This window comes from Desmodus rotundus, chromosome 8, assembly GCF_022682495.2.
Source record: "Desmodus rotundus isolate HL8 chromosome 8, HLdesRot8A.1, whole genome shotgun sequence".
Lineage (NCBI taxonomy): Eukaryota > Metazoa > Chordata > Mammalia > Chiroptera > Phyllostomidae > Desmodus > Desmodus rotundus.
The window spans coordinates 94,562,097-94,579,760 of NC_071394.1; the positions used below are offsets into that span (position 1 = coordinate 94,562,097).

General features: G+C 51.1%; 1 protein-coding gene across 6 annotated transcripts; it reads left to right on the forward strand.

Annotated features, from left to right (window-relative positions):
- The first annotated feature begins 1,421 nt into the window (after window positions 1-1,421).
- Window positions 1,422-16,264, forward strand: BRPF1 (bromodomain and PHD finger containing 1). 6 transcript variants are annotated; one of them, XM_024556717.4, is made up of 14 exons: window positions 1,424-1,783; window positions 3,606-4,214; window positions 7,509-8,468; window positions 9,191-9,353; window positions 9,745-9,876; window positions 10,285-10,431; window positions 11,206-11,515; window positions 11,841-12,161; window positions 12,487-12,771; window positions 13,248-13,395; window positions 13,979-14,115; window positions 14,217-14,335; window positions 14,657-14,811; window positions 15,432-16,264. In XM_024556717.4, exons 2-14 carry the CDS (start codon window positions 3,616-3,618, stop codon window positions 15,613-15,615), a joined length of 3,660 nt encoding a protein of 1,219 aa, XP_024412485.1. In that variant the 5' UTR covers window positions 1,424-1,783; window positions 3,606-3,615; the 3' UTR covers window positions 15,616-16,264. The 6 variants fall into 6 exon arrangements, with proteins under 6 accessions (XP_024412489.1, XP_024412490.1, XP_024412485.1 ...); XM_024556718.4 differs by having other exon boundaries at window positions 11,844-12,161; XM_024556720.4 differs by having other exon boundaries at window positions 10,285-10,413; window positions 11,844-12,161.
- The last annotated feature ends 1,400 nt before the right edge of the window (window positions 16,265-17,664 follow it).

Sequence of the window (17,664 nt, forward strand, 5' to 3'; positions counted from 1 at the left end):
GCAGGCGCTCAATCCACTGAGCCACACCAGCCAAGACTGGAGCGTCGATTTTATTAAGATAAAGATGGGGGGTTTGTTATTTGGGTTTTTTTTTAAGACACTGTATACAAAAACGTACATTATAGTGGGTCGAATGCAAGGTTGCATTAAGGTAAAATGGAAGCTTCAAGGTCCTTTGGGCTTTGCCACAGAACCTTGAAAGACCCTTTCGCACTTCTCTTTGATGGCAAAACTGGAGAGGCTCAGCTACAAGCATGTTTAACAAGTGAACTCTCCCTGGTACCCAGGTTCTCCAAAACCCCCAAGAACTGACCATAAAGCTTTCGAGCTCCGTTTTACAAATAAGGAGTTTGAGGTAGGAAGAATTAAACTTGCCCTAGTTCACAGAGCTACGAAGTGGTCTAGCCACATTAAAACCAGCTGTCTGTTTTGAGACCATCTTCCAAATGGCAAACCGTAGCAACGATATATTTTCCCGCCAAACTACAGGATATCAGGCATCTGAATCCCATTTTACAGTAGACATGCCCTTTCACACTCCAACAGCCTTCTGCACCTTCCCAAATCCGGCCCCTTCTGTCAGATCCACACCTTCCCTTTCTGTCCAGTCCCGTCCCTTCACCTTTCCAAAGCCCCGCCCCTTCCCTTGAAGCCTAGATTACTTTTCCCAGGTTTGTTTTTTCTCGCTTGTCCACCCAGCTCTACCTTCCAGGCCAATTCAAAACTCCGCCCTTTATTTTCTGAGGCCCACTCTTCAGTTTAGCCCCACTATTTGCCGGGGTTAAGTCTCTGTTCTCCTTGGTAGGACTTGCTTTACATACGGCCCCGCCCCCTGCACTGAACCCCGCCCCCTGCACTGAACCCCGCCCCCTCCCCAAATCCCGCCCCATAGACTAGTTAATTTTCTTCCAGCACCGCCCCGCCCCTACCCCAAAAGCCGGGCCTTCCTTAGGCTCAAACCCGCGTCCCTCCTGCTCTCGGCCCTGCCTCCAGCCCCGCCCCGTGGCTCCGGCTCCGCCTCGCCGTCTTCCTCCGAGACCAAGGCCAGGTCTTTACCGCAGCCGCGGCGCCAGCAGGGGGGAGGGAGAAGGGAGGGAGGAGACAGAGGGGGAAGGGAGAAGGGCGGGCTCCTCATCCCCAGCCCCGCGCTTAATGTTTGCAGCCGCAGATTCGACACTTACGGCCCCGACAATTCCGCATCCTGGGTACTGCGACTTTAATCTCTATAAACTCACCTCTAAGATAGAGGTGCTAGAGAAGCTCTGTGGGCCGTTCAAGGGCTCTTATGAATGCCAGAGAATGCGCTCTCGAGCCTCAGTTGGCGGGCAGAGATCTGTGGCGAAAGTGCAGCTCGGCAGCGCCGCGGTACCACGTTTACCCTGCGCAGACGCCGTCGCCGCCGCTGCCGCCGCCGCTGCTGTCCCTGCCTTTGCCGCCACGGTCTCCGCTGCTGCTGTCCCCGCGCTGCCTCCGGGAGTCTCCATTGTTCTGGCAGTGCCGGATCCGGACGCCGGGCAACTTAGGGGCTCTCGAAACGGGAGGCAGCCGAGAGAGTTGAGACGACACCGGGGCGCCGGCAGGACCGGGAGCGGAGGGGGTCAGCGCGGGAATCCCGGGGAGCCGGGGCCAGAGCGTGGGGCGGCAGGGGGCCGGGGTGGCGACGTCTGAGGTCTCCGAAGTTGGGGCTCCCCCTCCCCGGCCCATCTTTCCCTGCCGGCCTCCCCAAGTGGAGTCGGAGCCCCGGCGGGCGGCCCCGGCGATGAGCCCGGACTCGAGGTGGCCGGTGAGTGCGGGCCGGGGACCCGGGCGGGAGTGGCTAGTGGGGAAGGATTTGACTATTTTTGTGAGGAGCGCGTTGAGCTGCCCTGCCCAGGTGCCCCTCGGGCCCTTCCAGCCGGGAGAACTGACAGTGACTTCGCTCCCAGCAGGCATCCCAGGGCAACAATGTATCCTTCGGGGGTACCAAAGTCAACCTCAGGAGGAGCGTCTTGTTTAACTTGTTACACTTCGACAAAAGGGAAACGTCGCCGCATCCGGGAGAGGGCTGCGGGCACCGCCTGGGCCTGGCCGGATCCCTCCGGCTCCCGCCCCCTACTTCCTCCAGCCCCCTGAGCTCTGCCGCCTTACCCTTGGTCCCCGGGCCCTACCCACCGGCTTTCAGATCTCAGTTCTCGGGTCCCTCCCCTGTGCCTCTGCCACTGACTCCCAGCGGGACATCTGCCCAGGGCTCTGTGCTACTTAGGAAGCCAGGGAGTCAGGGCAGAGGAGCTGCGGCATTCACCAGGGACCCATCATTGAAAGAGGAGAGCTTATTTATGCTTACGATTGGTCTGTTTTTAAAGGCACAGAAGCAGGTAGGAAGTAGAAGGAAGCTAGAATTGAAGTAGTAGCTTTACTGATGTAGAAGTCAGGTGCTTTGACAGACACTGAAGCAGCCCACTTGCTTCGTTACGTTGCAGGAAGATAGAGGCCTAGAGGGGGTCACTGTTTGTCAGGGAGCTCAGGGTGGCACTGTCTGGAATGGTGCCAAGCCCCTAGCTGAATTGTTAAACTCAACTAAGCCTAGAGAAACTGGGGCAGTCTCTGACTAAGCTGGGCTTCCTGGGGGCTGGTGCCATCTGCTGTCTTCATTTACCCAGGAACACTGGAGAGGAGAAAGGGAGGGCCCTGAAGACCAGCATGGAATTGAGTGTACCTGGATTGCCTTGTTCCTGTCTGTACACTTAGGGCTTGGTGCCACTGCCAGGGCCAGGGGATAGACTCTCCCTAAAGACCACAGAAGTGAACTAATTCTTTCTGTAATCTAGTGATTTCGGCTGGAGTCCAGGACTACATCACTGGCTACCCATTCAGGCTTCTACATGGGCTAACACTAGTCTTCATCCATCTCTCTCAGCTCCAAATCCGATGATCTCATTCAGCTATTCTGGTGCTGGGGATATAGAGGTGGGCCCTGGTGTGTGCACTGCACAGTTTCCAGTCTGGTGGGGAGGAGAAAAAGGTGAGAATGGAATGCTATGAAAACACAGCTCCCCATAGGAGAGACAAGTCATACCAAAAGAAGTGACACTTGCTTTGGGTTTTGAAGAATGAGTAGGAGCTCACCAATAAGAGAGGATGGAAGGCATTCCAAATAGAGATCATCTGGCAAGAATGAGAGGTTATAACTTTCAGGAAATGGCAAGCCGCCCTGGATAGACAGAAGCACAGCTGTAACTGGTGAAAAGAAGAGTCTGGAAAGGAGGACTAGGACCAGACAGTGAAAGGAACCCTTGAATGTCAACATAGGGAATTTGGATATTATCCTGAAGTAGGGAACATCAGAAAGATTTTAATCCAAGATTAAAATGACTGTTGCTACTTGGTAAAAAGATCACTCTGGCCACGTTATGCAAGATTAGGCTAGAAGGTTGAGGCAGAGGGCAGAGTGACCGGGCAAGAGGTGAGGAGGCCCACGTAGTGGCCATGGTGTGGAGGAGATGCCACTTAGAGATGCTGTAGAGGTGGGCTGGCCAGGATCCTTGAAAAGAGAAAGGGTTGGAGGGAGTGGAGTGGGTAGCCAGGAACTCTTCCTAGGCCTCTGTTAACTCATCTGTACATTCTAGATGTGACAGCATGGGGGTGGACTTTGACGTGAAGACTTTCTGCCACAATTTGCGGGCGACTAAGCCACCATATGAGTGCCCTGTGGAAACTTGCCGCAAGGTCTACAAGAGTTACAGTGGTATTGAGTACCACCTGTACCATTATGACCACGACAACCCACCACCCCCTCAGCAGACTCCACTCCGTAAGCACAAGAAGAAGGGGCGCCAGTCACGCCCAGCCAACAAGCAGTCACCCACCCCCTCAGAGGTATCACAGTCACCGGGCCGTGAGGTGATGAGCTACGCACAGGCCCAGCGCATGGTGGAGGTGGACCTGCACGGCCGCGTCCATCGCATCAGCATCTTTGACAACCTGGATGTGGTGTCAGAGGATGAGGAGGCCCCCGAGGAGGCCCCTGAAAATGGCAGCAACAAAGAGAACACAGAGACACCAGCTGCAACTCCCAAGTCAGGCAAGCATAAGAACAAGGAGAAGCGCAAGGATTCCAACCATCACCACCACCATAATGCTTCTGCCAGCACCACTCCCAAGTTGCCCGAGGTTGTATACCGGGAGTTGGAGCAGGACACCCCTGATGCCCCACCCCGGCCAACTTCCTATTATCGGTAAGGCCGCCTCTGTCTCCCAACTCTGGAACACTGGTCAGAAAGGGCTCAGGAGCCAGAGAGAGGTGACAGGCAGCAGATAGGAGAGTGGCAGGGGTAAAGGATAACAGGAGCACACTAGTCCTATGAGGGCAGTGACAGGAACAGTATTCTACCTAATGATGGTGGCACTTAACTATAACTACTCTTTCATGTTACTCTCTTTTTACTTTTCATTTTTTTCCCTCATACTATTCTCACAACTCACTCAGGTAGATATTGTTCTCATTCAACAGATGAGGAAACCACAGTGCAGAAAGGGGCCAGACATGCCAAAAGTCACATGCCAGTAGGTAGCTGAACCAGTATTCAAACCTAGGTTCCCCTGACTCCAGAGCTGCACTATTTCCACTCTATCAAAGGAGCCCTTCTTCTCTTCCTGAGCCTCTCCACTCCATCACTGTGTGACCTTGGGAAAGGCATCTGGCTTCTGGTGTTCTAGCGACCCCATCTGTAGAGTAGGTTTAATATTCCTCTGCCTGCCTAAAGGTAGAGCACAAGGAACACTGATTTATAAGGTTCTAAAAGCAGCTTGTAAATCGCAGAGGTAATTTTCCCATCATTCATTCCTTTCTTGTCACCCATCCTTAGGATGCCTAATCAGTATTTCCATCAACTGTATTGTGTACTCCTCTAATGGCCCTTTACTTATTTCATTTAATTGTTTCTTGGTAACCCACTTCCTCCCAAAAATTAGTCACAGTGGCTCCTAGTAAAGTCACAGGCATAGGCTAAATTTCTTTAACATGAAGTAAAAACAATGAAGGAGTGAGGTCAGGGTGGTGGTAAAATTACGTACAGAAAGTCTAGCCGAAGGATGGTACAAAAACCAAGTATACAACTTGCCTCTGAGAGTCTTAGCATCCAAGGCAAAAAGAGCATTCTGATGCGTTAGTTAAGGAGCAGTCTCTGGTGCCGACTAATCAGAAGGCCTGATCTCTCAGAAAGACTTAAAAAGGTTTTTACCAAAAGTGTAATCCATATGATGTTATATTAAATCTCATAAAAGCAAATCTGTGGGAGCCCAAGTAATTTAGCTTAGTATGTCACTTTTTTCTCTCTCCCCTGTTCACACGTTAGCCACTCTCCTTCCTCTCTTCCGTTCTTTCGTCTGACCAGCCCAGCTCCACCTCCTTCTGGCTTTCCATCTGGTGGCACTGACTGTCATTGCCACCCCCAACACAGATACCCCTCTCGGGGCCTGTCCTCTTTCCTAACCTCCTAATGGCGCTCTTTGCTTTGATGGGCAGCTCAGCCCAAGTCATTCTGCTCCTTCTCTCTCCCTCCACTAGATTCACTCTTTCCTCCTGGGGAACCAGGCTATTCTCCAGAGCAGCAGTTCTCAGCTGGCGTACTGCCATCATTTTGGAGGTGTGTTGGGTGTAATTTATTACTACTGTTAGCAAACTGCCCAAGTTTTGGAAATGGGAAGAGTCGAGGTCACCTCTCTAATAACACCACTTTCTCATGTTTGCATCTGATGTACCTGAGGGGGAGAGGGAGGGTGGTGTGCCCGGAATCGTGTATGACCCATAGCCTACCTTATCTGTGCTGTAGCGAGCCTGTAATCTGGGTGCACTGTGGAAGTGTGTTATGTGTGTCATGGCAGAGAAAAGTTTCAAAGCTCTTGCCAAGGTCTGGAAGGGGCCTTATGGTTCACACTAGCCCTGACCCACACCCTTTTTCAAGGATGAGGACATTGCAGCCACCTTGGGGAAGAAGTAAAGCACTAAGGAATAAGCTGCTTCAGATAGTATTTTGATGTCTTTTTCTCTCTTCTACTCTCAAAATACCTTTCAAATGAACAACACTAAAAACCTATTTCTGTGTGGTTTTGCCTCTATCCTGTAGTGGAGGAGCTCAACACATAAACAGCTATAATACAAAGCAAGGTGGTAGGTCAGAGCTGTGCAAAAGCTAATAATAAAGCTAACATTTATTGAATACTTGCAGCATGGCAGGTACTGTTCCTAAGTACTTCACCTGTATTATTTAATGCTCACAATAGCTATATGAAATAGGTTCATGTTAGCATCAAGCATCATCACTTTAAGATGAGGAAACCTAGGCTCAAGGAGGTTAGCTCACTTGCCTGCTACCATACAAAGCATGGTTCCAGAGCCTGTGTTTGCTTGGCCTGGTCTAGCACCAGGGCCCCATTTCCCTTGTGGAGAGAGGATGGGCAGCCAGCTATGGGCCACTTGATTGGGCCCATTCATTTTTGTAATTCCATCTAATCCTGACAGCATCTTTGGGAATAAGTAGTATTATCTTAATTCTATCGTGAATAAAACCGGGTTCAGCATAGAGCAGTGATGTTCTGAAGGTCACAAAATTGGAGAGCCAGGATTTAAATTTAGGTTTGTTAGAAGCCAAAGCCCCATTCTTTCCATTGCAGCTCTCTATAGCTTTACAATACTAGAGTCCAGGTGACCTATAGCATGGTAAGTGCATGGGAGCCTGCTCTGACTTCCCAGGAACCTGCTGGTCTAGTGAGTGCTGCAGGGAAGAAGTGAATCCTGGCTCTGCCACTTCCTGGTTGTGTGACCTTTCTGTGTTGGGCAATTAACTTCTCAAAGCTTGTGTTTCCTCCTTTGCAAAATGAGGGCAATAAAAACATTAACCCTAAGGCTGTGTTGACAGTAGATGTGATAACTCAGCACAATGCCTGGCTCACAGTAAATGCTCAGTAAATCTTAGTTGTTCTGTTCTCTCCCAAGGCTAACCAGACAACCACACAGTACCTATAGTTTGAGGGAGCCCTGAGCTGGTGCTGGCACAGCCAACAAGACCCATAGCAGCTCCATTCAGGACACTGCTAGCTGGTGCTAAAATAACTTAATAGATAATTTGTAGGTGACTCCTGAGGACATTCCTTGCCCTGACTCTTTGCACCATCATCTAGACCATCCCAGTGGGTCCCAGCTGCGCCACCCTTCTTGCTTTAGGAGCCGCTGCACCCCAAGGGAGGGGTGTAGCATCTAGGATATGCGTTGCGGAGTTAATGCCTAATTTCACATCCCAGCTCTGCCACCTTCTCACAAGGGAGCTGGGGAAGGTGAAGTAACCTCTCCAAACCTATGTTTCCTTTTCTGCAAAACAGGAATTATTATAGGACCTATAGGTAAGGGTGAAAGAGACAACATATGTAGAGGTACAGGGGGCTTAGAGTAAGTGCTTGGCAAATGTAACCCATTGTCTTTAAGGGAGGGAAATCTCAACCGTATGATGCTAAGCTGCCTGTGTGCACTGCAGGTACATCGAGAAGTCAGCAGAGGAGCTGGACGAGGAGGTAGAGTATGACATGGATGAAGAGGACTACATCTGGTTGGATATCATGAATGAGCGACGGAAGACGGAGGGTGTGAGTCCCATTCCACAGGAGATCTTTGAATACTTAATGGACCGGCTAGAGAAGGAGTCCTACTTTGAGAGCCACAATAAAGGCGACCCCAATGCACTAGTGGATGAGGATGCCGTGTGCTGTATCTGCAATGATGGTGAATGCCAGAACAGCAATGTCATCCTCTTCTGTGACATGTGCAACCTGGCTGTGCACCAGGAGTGCTATGGTGTCCCCTATATCCCTGAGGGCCAGTGGCTGTGCCGCCGCTGCCTACAATCACCCTCTCGTGCTGTGGACTGTGCCCTATGCCCCAACAAGGGTGGTGCCTTTAAGCAGACAGATGATGGGCGCTGGGCCCATGTGGTGTGTGCCCTGTGGATTCCTGAGGTCTGCTTCGCCAACACAGTCTTCCTGGAGCCAATTGACAGCATTGAGCACATCCCACCAGCTCGCTGGAAGCTGACCTGCTACATTTGCAAACAGCGGGGTTCAGGGGCCTGCATCCAGTGCCACAAGGCTAACTGCTACACAGCCTTCCACGTGACATGCGCCCAGCAGGCTGGCCTTTACATGAAGATGGAGCCTGTGCGGGAAACGGGTGCCAATGGCACCTCTTTCAGCGTCCGCAAGACAGCCTACTGTGACATCCATACACCCCCTGGTTCGGCACGCCGCCTGCCTGCCATGTCCCACAGTGAGGGGGAGGAGGAGGAGGAGGAGGAAGAGGATGAGGGTAAGAGTTGGAGTTCAGAGAAAGTCAAGAAGGCCAAGGCCAAATCCCGGATCAAGATGAAGAAGGCACGGAAGATCCTGGCAGAGAAGAGGGCAGCTGCACCTGTGGTGTCAGTGCCCTGCATCCCACCACACAGGTATGTGGGGAGTAGGTGGACAGGTTGGTAAGGGAAGAACAAGCCCTCCTGAAAATTGACAGCCCCCTGAGTTGAGTGACAGAGTTAGGTTGTCTTACTCCTATCAGGAGCTATATAAAGTTTTAAAAAATCCAAAAGAGATTAGCTCCAACAGGTCCCCTGACTTTTATGTTAGGAGCCAGAAACTTTGATTTTTATCTGGCACACCTAACATATTTTAAACTGACCTTCATTTGATGGTGTGGTTTAAGTAATGAAGAAGGGATGTAATAGCTACCAGCTACAATAGAAGAAATAGTCTGACTCTTAAGGGAGAAATGGAATGAAACAAGTTACAAAGTAGTTACTGCCACCAATAAGTCCAAATGAGGGCTGTGATCAGTTATTTTTAACTCATGTCCCTATTTGATTTCCTATAATTTACTGCTATACTTTATCTTAAAACCTTACAAGACTCAGTCTGAGCTGGTATCCCAGGGTAAAATGGTACTCTGGGCTGTAGTGACGGCTGTAGCAGACTGCTAAGAGCGGTCTTAGGAGATGAACTCCCTAACCCCCTAGTGAACAGGGTCAGGGATCTGGATTAGTACTGGGAGCTTGGCTTCCAGCCTGCCGAGGTGCCATTGACAGTAGACTTACTCCCTATTCAGCCCCATTCAGACACTCTCAATTAGCCAGAGGCCCTTGTTCTACTTAAGAAAATTTGTTCTTCTGCTTCCCAGGCTCAGTAAAATCACCAACCGCCTGACCATTCAGAGGAAGAGCCAGTTCATGCAGAGGCTGCATAGCTACTGGACACTGAAGCGGCAGTCACGGAATGGGGTCCCGCTGTTACGTCGTCTGCAGACACACTTGCAGTCTCAGAGGAACTGCGACCAAGTCGGGGTACTGTGTCATGTTCCCTGTGGGCTCTGGGAACTAGGGCCAGGGGATAAGAATCAAGATTTATGACTACAGCATTCAATGTCTGAGGGCTTAAGCTGTTTCCTTTATTAAGCTAGCTCTCTAACCAGGCCCAGGAAGAAATCCTTACCGATTATCTTTGTACAAGGGTACTATTCCTATGTGTTCGTTCATTCATTCCACAAGTGTATACCAAACATTGGCACGGGAGACACTTAGGTTGAGGGGCTCCCACTAGAGCTAGCAAACCTGCCAGTAAATTCCTGTGTGCCCTCCTTTGGCTTTACCTGAACCCAAGTTTCCTGGTCTGTCCTCCTCTCTGGCCTTTCCTTTGGCTCCCTTGTCATCTCCTGATCCCTTTTTGCTTCTACAGAGAGATTCTGAGGATAAGAACTGGGCCCTCAAAGAACAACTCAAGTCCTGGCAGCGGCTCCGGCATGACCTAGAGCGAGCTCGGCTGCTGGTGGAGCTGATCCGCAAGCGAGAGAAACTCAAAAGGGAGACAGTGAGTACTCTGGGCCAGCTGTATTTTAAAGAGGAGAGAACATACCTGGGGGAAGGAAAAGCATGTGTCACCTAGCCAGGAAGCAACAAGGCTGATGTTGGAGTCAGGTCTCCTGGTTTGCAGTGTGCTCTCGGGCCCACCAGAAGAAGACTCACAGGAGAGTATGAATGGAACTCTGAATTACTTGATACAAGTAATTAGGGCTGTAAGTTCAATCAAGGAAGGGAAAGGCCAGAGTAGTTGTGGTTTCACTGGTGGGGCCTTGTAAAAGGTAGACCTGAGTTAGTACACCCAGCTGTTGGGGGTGGGAAAGAAGGAAAATTCCTACACCAGCTGCGACCATCTCCTCCGACCTCCCTGCCAAGGGACTGGCCTGGGCCTGGCTGATTGGGCCTTTCTCTGTGTCAGATCAAGGTCCAGCAGATTGCCATGGAGATGCAGCTAACCCCTTTCCTCATCCTCCTTCGCAAAACCTTGGAGCAGCTCCAAGAGAAGGACACAGGCAACATCTTCAGCGAGCCGGTCCCTCTGTCTGAGGTAACCGAATTGGACGAAGTAAGAATCCCTTCCCCTCACTCCACCTTCTTTCTGTTCCTCTCCCAGTTGGACCCCTGCTGCAGGTCTGGGCCAGGGACTAGGAGGGACGCTGAAAAGAGGGGCTGGTGGCCCTGGAGCTCCAGGATGACTGGAGTTATATGTATCACCTGGACTCTGTCTTGTCCCTGTCATACCCCAAGGGCCCAGAATGGGAGGCAATCTGCATTTCTTCCCCAGAGGCAGGGACTGAATCTACCAAATGAATAATCCCAAGGCAGGAAGACAATTTTGGGGTGCTGAACCCTAGAATGGAGACTTTAGAAGGTTCAGCACCTAAAGAATGAGCTCTGAAGCCCTAGGTCCTGACTGGCAGACTCTTCTCTCTAAAAGGTATAAAATGAGAGGCCTGAGACAGCAGCCTCCTTATAAGTCTTAATGATAAGCAAAAACAAGCTATAGGAATGCAAGGTGGTGTTATTTCCAGCAGATACCTTAGCTGTTTTCTTATTGAAGACTTATGTGGCTCTAGGAGGAGGATTTAGCAGTAATTTTATCACTTTTTCCAGGCCAGGAAAAGAAGGCCCAGAGAGGTTAAGAGACTTGCTAAGGTCACACAGCTTGTGACTGGTAAAGTCAAGACTGAATCCACCCCTCCTTTCCTCTGTGCTATATGCCTACCTCTATGGTGGGAGGAGGTTACTGGTTGTTTTTCAAGGGGTGGCGTTAGGAGCAGAGGTTCAGGGGGAATGAGAAGCATATCTCCACTTAGCCACACCTACCCTGCTCTCCTAGGTACCTGACTATCTAGACCACATCAAAAAGCCCATGGACTTTTTCACCATGAAGCAGAACTTGGAGGCTTACCGCTACCTGAACTTTGATGATTTTGAGGAAGACTTCAACCTCATCGTCAGCAACTGCCTCAAGTATAACGCCAAGGACACCATCTTCTACCGGGCAGCGGTGCGACTCCGTGAGCAGGGTGGTGCTGTGCTCCGCCAGGCCAGGCGCCAGGCAGAAAAAATGGGCATCGACTTTGAGACGGGCATGCATATCCCCCACAACCTGACTGGAGACGAGGCCCCACACCACACTGAAGATGGTGGGTGATGAGTCACACACATGTAGAGGCCAATGCTAAGGATGAACAGCTTTCCAAAAGTCCCATCCTAGGAGTAGGCAGTATAGGCAGGAAGCAGTTAGGCTGAGCAGTGACGAGCTTTCCCCAGGAATGCTCCCCAGGAAGCCAGATTCAGTGAATGGATAGCAATGCCTGCCAGACCACTTCTTGGTGCTGCTATGTTATGGCTGTTTCTGGTGGGAATCTGAGGGAAGAAGAGTGGCTTTCTTGCTGCCTGTTCAAGATTTAAGGGGCCCAGAGAACTGCCCTGAGTCTGATCTTTTCCCCTCACCCCCACCCCTAACAGCAGAGGAAGAACGGCTGGTCCTGCTGGAGAACCAGAAGCACCTGCCAGTGGAAGAGCAGCTGAAGTTGTTGCTGGAGCGGCTGGATGAAGTGAATGCCAGCAAGCAGAGTGTGGGCCGCTCACGGCGTGCAAAGATGATCAAGAAAGAGATGACAGCACTGCGGCGGAAGCTTGCCCATCAGCGGGAAACTGGAAGGGATGGGCCTGAACGTCATGGCTCCTCTATCCGGGGCAGCCTGACACCCCACCCGGCAGCCTGTGACAAAGATGGGCAGACAGACAGTGCCGCTGAAGAGAGCAGCAGCCAGGAGACAAGCAAAGGTCTGAACCCCATAGCAAGTTGGACCCCAAAGCAAATAAGACTTTGACTCTGAAGCAAGCACACACTTAGCCCCTGCCATCCCCTAGGCAGAGGTCTTTCCTGTATAGCTAGCTGTACTTTCTCCCTCATTCCCCAATCAGGGGCCTCTTAGCTGCCTCTGTGGCTATTTGTGTAAGAAACACTGTTCCCAGTTCCATGATCCCCAGCTCATCTCCCCAACAATAGCTGGAGTAATGGTCCTATACACCCAGGGCATACCCTGGACATTTACCCTTCCCACATCAGGCCCCTCACCAACTCTCCTTCTCTCTTTCTCTGCTCCAGGCCTGGGTCCCAACATGTCCTCAACCCCCGCACATGAGGTGGGCAGGAGAACCTCAGTTCTGTTCTCCAAAAAGAACCCGAAGACAGCTGGACCGCCCAAGAGGCCGGGCCGGCCCCCCAAAAACCGGGAGAGCCAGATGACCCCCAGCCACGGAGGCAGTCCTGTGGGGCCCCCCCAGCTCCCCATCATGGGCTCCCTCCGTCAGCGCAAGCGGGGTAGGAGCCCCCGGCCCAGTTCGAGCTCAGACAGCGACAGTGATAAATCCACAGAAGATCCCCCAATGGGTGAGCCTCACCATCACCCAGTCACCCAAGAGAGTGAGCAAAGCTGCCATCCTTCCCCACATAACTTCCACCTATCCCTTCATTTGCCCATAGTATGTCAAAGCTAGAAGGGCCCTTAGGAATCTTTTAATTCAATCCCCTCATTTTACAGACTGGGAAACTGAAACCCAAAGACACTGATCCAGCTAGATTCCCATCCAGGGCCTCCTCCATTGTATCACTTCACTTCTTCTCTTCTCACACTCCTTTGGGGATCTCCTGTCCTTTAAGCCTTGTGTGTCCTAAGGTCTATAACTGCCAAGGGAAATGTAAGGGGTAGGGCAGAGCTGTGGCCAACTGTGGTGGACACTGCCCAGAGCTAGCTCTGCTGGCCAAGGTTGGAGGAATTTTCCAGCACAGAAGTCTGACCCCCATGCCATCTCTGATCTACATCTTCCTGACCGATTTCTTCCCTCCTCCCCCTCCCCCCAACCAAGACTTACCAGCCAACGGCTTCAGCAGTGGAAACCAGCCAGTGAAGAAGAGCTTCTTGGTATACCGCAATGACTGCAGCCTTCCCCGGAGCAGCTCAGACTCTGAATCCAGCAGCAGTAGCAGCAGCAGCGCCGCCTCAGACCGAACCAGGTACCAGCCCTCCAGATCAAAGCCTGCCTCTGGGATGCTCTTCTGCGTTTCCCTATGGGAAGTGGGGTGGCAGCCATCTCAGCCTAGATTAAGATGGCTCAAACCCAAGATTCTCTGCAAAATAATGGAATAGATGTGAGTTTCACCATAATGGAATGGAGGGACCATACTGGGTTCACCTGATGTTTTAGAGCAGAGGGCATAAACTGATGCCTTCTGTGGCCTGGATTTGGCCTGCAGACATATTTTGCTTGGCCAGCGTGGTGGGGTATTTTTTTTTTTTAATGAATCCAGAAGTGCCACATAAAATTGCCAGTTTCTGTATTCTTTTTAAAAATTAGATCTGGCAAATCTGGCCAGTATTGCTTTTAGACGGGGCATGCATTCAACACTGCCACTGCTAAATGTAGCCCACATCAGTCAAATCATTGCCAAGTCCCAAAAGTGGGCATTCGGATTTGAAATTCTTTAACTTTTGCTTTCCAAAAGTTTTAGGTGCTAGGGGTTTAAAAAAGAAAGGACACCCACCACACCATTCTCCACTCTTCTCCTTTGAGCTAAGCTCCCCTTGTCTCGTCTACAGCACAACACCCTCAAAACAAGGCAGGGGCAAGCCCTCCTTCTCTCGGGGCACATTCCCAGAGGATAGCAGTGAAGATACCTCAGGCACTGAGAATGAGGCCTACTCCGTGGGCACTGGCCGCAGCGTGGGCCACAGCAGTAAGTACCATCACCCAAAGCCAGGACTGCTTGGGCCTAGTATCCGGGCCTTGCCAGCCACCTGTCTGCTGATCTGCCCCCTCTCTCCCATTCCTGTGAAGTGGTAAGGAAGAGTCTGGGTCGGGGACCTGGCTGGCTGTCAGAGGATGAGGACTCCCCTCTGGATGCTCTGGACCTGGTGTGGGCCAAGTGCCGAGGGTATCCATCATACCCAGCTCTGGTAGGCTTCTGCTTTTCTTGTCGTATCCCTTGCCTGTCAACCCCAGAATGCAGACTCACAATTATCAGACTTTTACTATTCTGCTGAGCTGCAGAGTATAAGGGTCTTTGGCAGGTAGACAGAGGTCCCCGATTAGTTTATCCATCTCTCCCTTTTCCTTTTCTTTGCCCCTTGGGCTCTGAAATAGTTCAGCATAGGAAGAAGGTCAACATTGCAGCCCTAGAGGCATAATAACCTTTCTATGTCCCCACTTCAAAGGAGTCTCCAAATTCTTGGGGAAGAAAGAGACTGAACAAAACCAAGGTCTTATTACTCCTTCAGATCATTGATCCAAAGATGCCCCGGGAAGGTATGTTCCACCATGGGGTTCCCATTCCTGTGCCCCCACTGGAGGTGCTGAAACTTGGGGAGCAGATGACCCAGGAAGCCCGAGAGCATCTCTACCTCGTCCTCTTCTTTGACAACAAGAGAACCTGGTAAGGGAGAAGGGGGGCATTTAGTGACTTACAGCCACAAATGCAACCCTGGGTATGGGGATAGGCTGCCAGGAACTTCTAGCAACAGTCAGACTAAGCCATCACAAATCAGTGGAGGAGAGACTTAGATCTTTGAGCAAAAGGGTTGTGTTGGCTATGAGTCTAAGCGACTCAGTGGGCAGCAGCTCACAAACAGCTGTAGCTGGAAAACAAAGGACCATCAGTGACTGTGACGTACGGAAGTGGTTCTCCACCCAGACTCTGAGTTTTCCCACTTCTGCCTCCATAGTGACAGGGTGGGGATAAAGCAGGCATAAACATTCAGATTCTGAATCCCTGTTGTCTCATTTACATATGTAATCTTTTTGTTTGTCTGCAGAAGATATTTAATATCAGTAAAGTCTGCCTGGAGCCTATGGGACAGGGTACCTTTTTCAGGTTAGGTCAGGGCTCCTCCTGTGAGCAGTTCTTTGAGGGCAAGGACTGTGTCTCTTGATCTCTATAACCCCAGTAGCCACCACAGCCAGGCTTTCAAGAGGTATTTTTGAATGAATGGAGTGAGGAAAGCTGGTGCTTGTTCTCCCAGAGATGACTTACTTGTTCCTCACCTCATCTTATAGGCAGTGGCTGCCTAGAACTAAGCTGGTTCCTCTGGGTGTGAACCAGGACCTCGACAAGGAGAAGATGCTGGAGGGCCGCAAGTCTAACATCCGCAAGTCAGTGCAGATTGCCTATCATAGGGCTCTGCAGCACCGCAGCAAGGTCCAGGGCGAGCAGAGCAGCGAGACCAGTGATAGTGACTGATACTGCCCAGCACAGCCCAACCTATAGTGCCCTGCCACCTCTCTCCTCCTTTTTGCTCACTGTCCTGGAGTGGCACCGGCCTCTGCACTGACTCATTCCTGGTCTTGGGGCCAGTCTCAGGGGAAGTTGGGTGGGGGAGGTCCCTCCTGCCCTGAGTGCAGCTGGACTGTACAGAACACTCCAAGGGCCCATGGTGGCTCTGCGCAAGGAAAGAGGAGGTCCCACAGGCCAGAAGCTCCAGAGACCTCATAGCATTGTAGTGCAGGGTGGTGGGCCAAGGTTAGGACACTGCATAAAACAGGCCATCCCACCACCTATGCCTGCTCATGCCAGGAGAATCCGTAACTGCCTAGTGGCCTGAGGCCGTGCAGGTGGTGAGGTGAACAGGCATCTGCCCAGCCTAACAGTGGGATTGATGTCTGTCCAGCCGAGAAGAGGGGCACTAGGTGACCCCCCCTCCCCTGCTGTTGTAAATACTGTAATTAGCGGAGAATTTAAATTATTCTCATTTGTAACTGCGTTTCCGGGTCGCGCCAGAGTCATTTGGTACTAAAAAGACTGGGGCCTGTCCCCGCTTCCCCTTTTCCCATTGATTCCCCCACCTTTCAAACTGGTTTGTATTTATTTCAAAAGAAGAAAATATATTGATTCTTACAAAATAAATTGTTTGGAATTCTTGGTTCTTGCCTTCTTCCAGAGCAAAGGGAGGTTTTTGCCCCCAGGGATTGCACATAATTGGGCCCAGGTGGTTGCAGACTGCTGTTCATACTGCGTTTGTAAGAACAGCAAAGATGGTAGGACAGCTCCCATTTCCCGTGCACTTACTGAGTGACTGTACCTGTGCTGAGCACTTTTAGATAGTTTCATGTCATCCTTGCATCAACTATAGGGGAGGTTAATAATAGGTAGGTTATCTGCACAGACACAGGTTTAGAAAAATGAACTTGCTTAAGTTCTCACAATTAGGAAGTTGCAGAGCTAGGATTTTAACTCAGACCTGTTTGTCTGCAGAGCTGACTCTTTAACCAGTAAGTATGCTGAACTGCTGGAGGAAGAGTCTACTGCCCATTCTTTCATGAACTTCAGATACTTCCAGTCCTTTGCCAGTAGGATGATGGTCAGAGTGCTTCAGAGTCACTATATTTGTGAGTGACCTTCCCCTTCTTAACTGGGGACTGAGCAGGAATGTAGAGGATTTCTCTTCATTCATTCCCAATCCCGGCACCTTCTTTTCCGATTCTTTCATTGAAGAAAAGTCTTTCAAGTGCTAGATACCTGTGGGCTGACGTGCCAGTGGATGAGACAGTTACAGGAAGCAGTTACCAAGGGTCTCAGAGCTACTGAGGGAGCATAACTGAGATAACCACAGCATTTGATGATACCAAATTCCTGGTACTCCCCACTAGGTAGTGTGGGGTGGGGGTGGGGGTCACAAAGATAAATCAGCTGCAAATCTTGCCCTTAAGGAATTTGCAGTCTAATACGGCAACCGAAAGTCACTATGGTAGAAGGTTTAAAAAAATCACCCAGATGAAAGTGCAGGTCCCCCAGCTTTTTGTGAGTTTCTCCAGAAGAGAAGCAATTACATAATACATCTCTCCAGGGCCCGGCAGCCAGCCCTGGCAATGGGGCTAGGCAGACAGGCTGCCTCAGGGCCACACACTTTCCTTGCATTCTCAATTGCCTTTCCCACTCCCAGAGAAAGCGCCTCTGCAGGCTGTATTCAGCTCAGTGGTGTTAGATGGCGGAGTATTGAAGGAAAGCTGAGCCCAAAGAACACAGGTGCAAGCGACGGGCGCGGCTGGAGGATCTGAGTCAGGCCTCAGGAGTGAAGTCTGTGGAGGCCTACGAAGGCGAGCGCGAAGACAGAATCCTCAGGAGGCAGACGCTGTGGAGAGTCCTCGCAGGGGCTGGGTGGGCCAGAGCTGCGCTCGGGCCCGTAGGATTCTCTGTGGACAGGGGTTTATAGGAGGAGGACTGGAGAGCCTGGGGTAGAAGGGCTCTCTGAAAGTGACGAGGGATTGGGTTTGGTTGGGCAGGTAGGCAAGC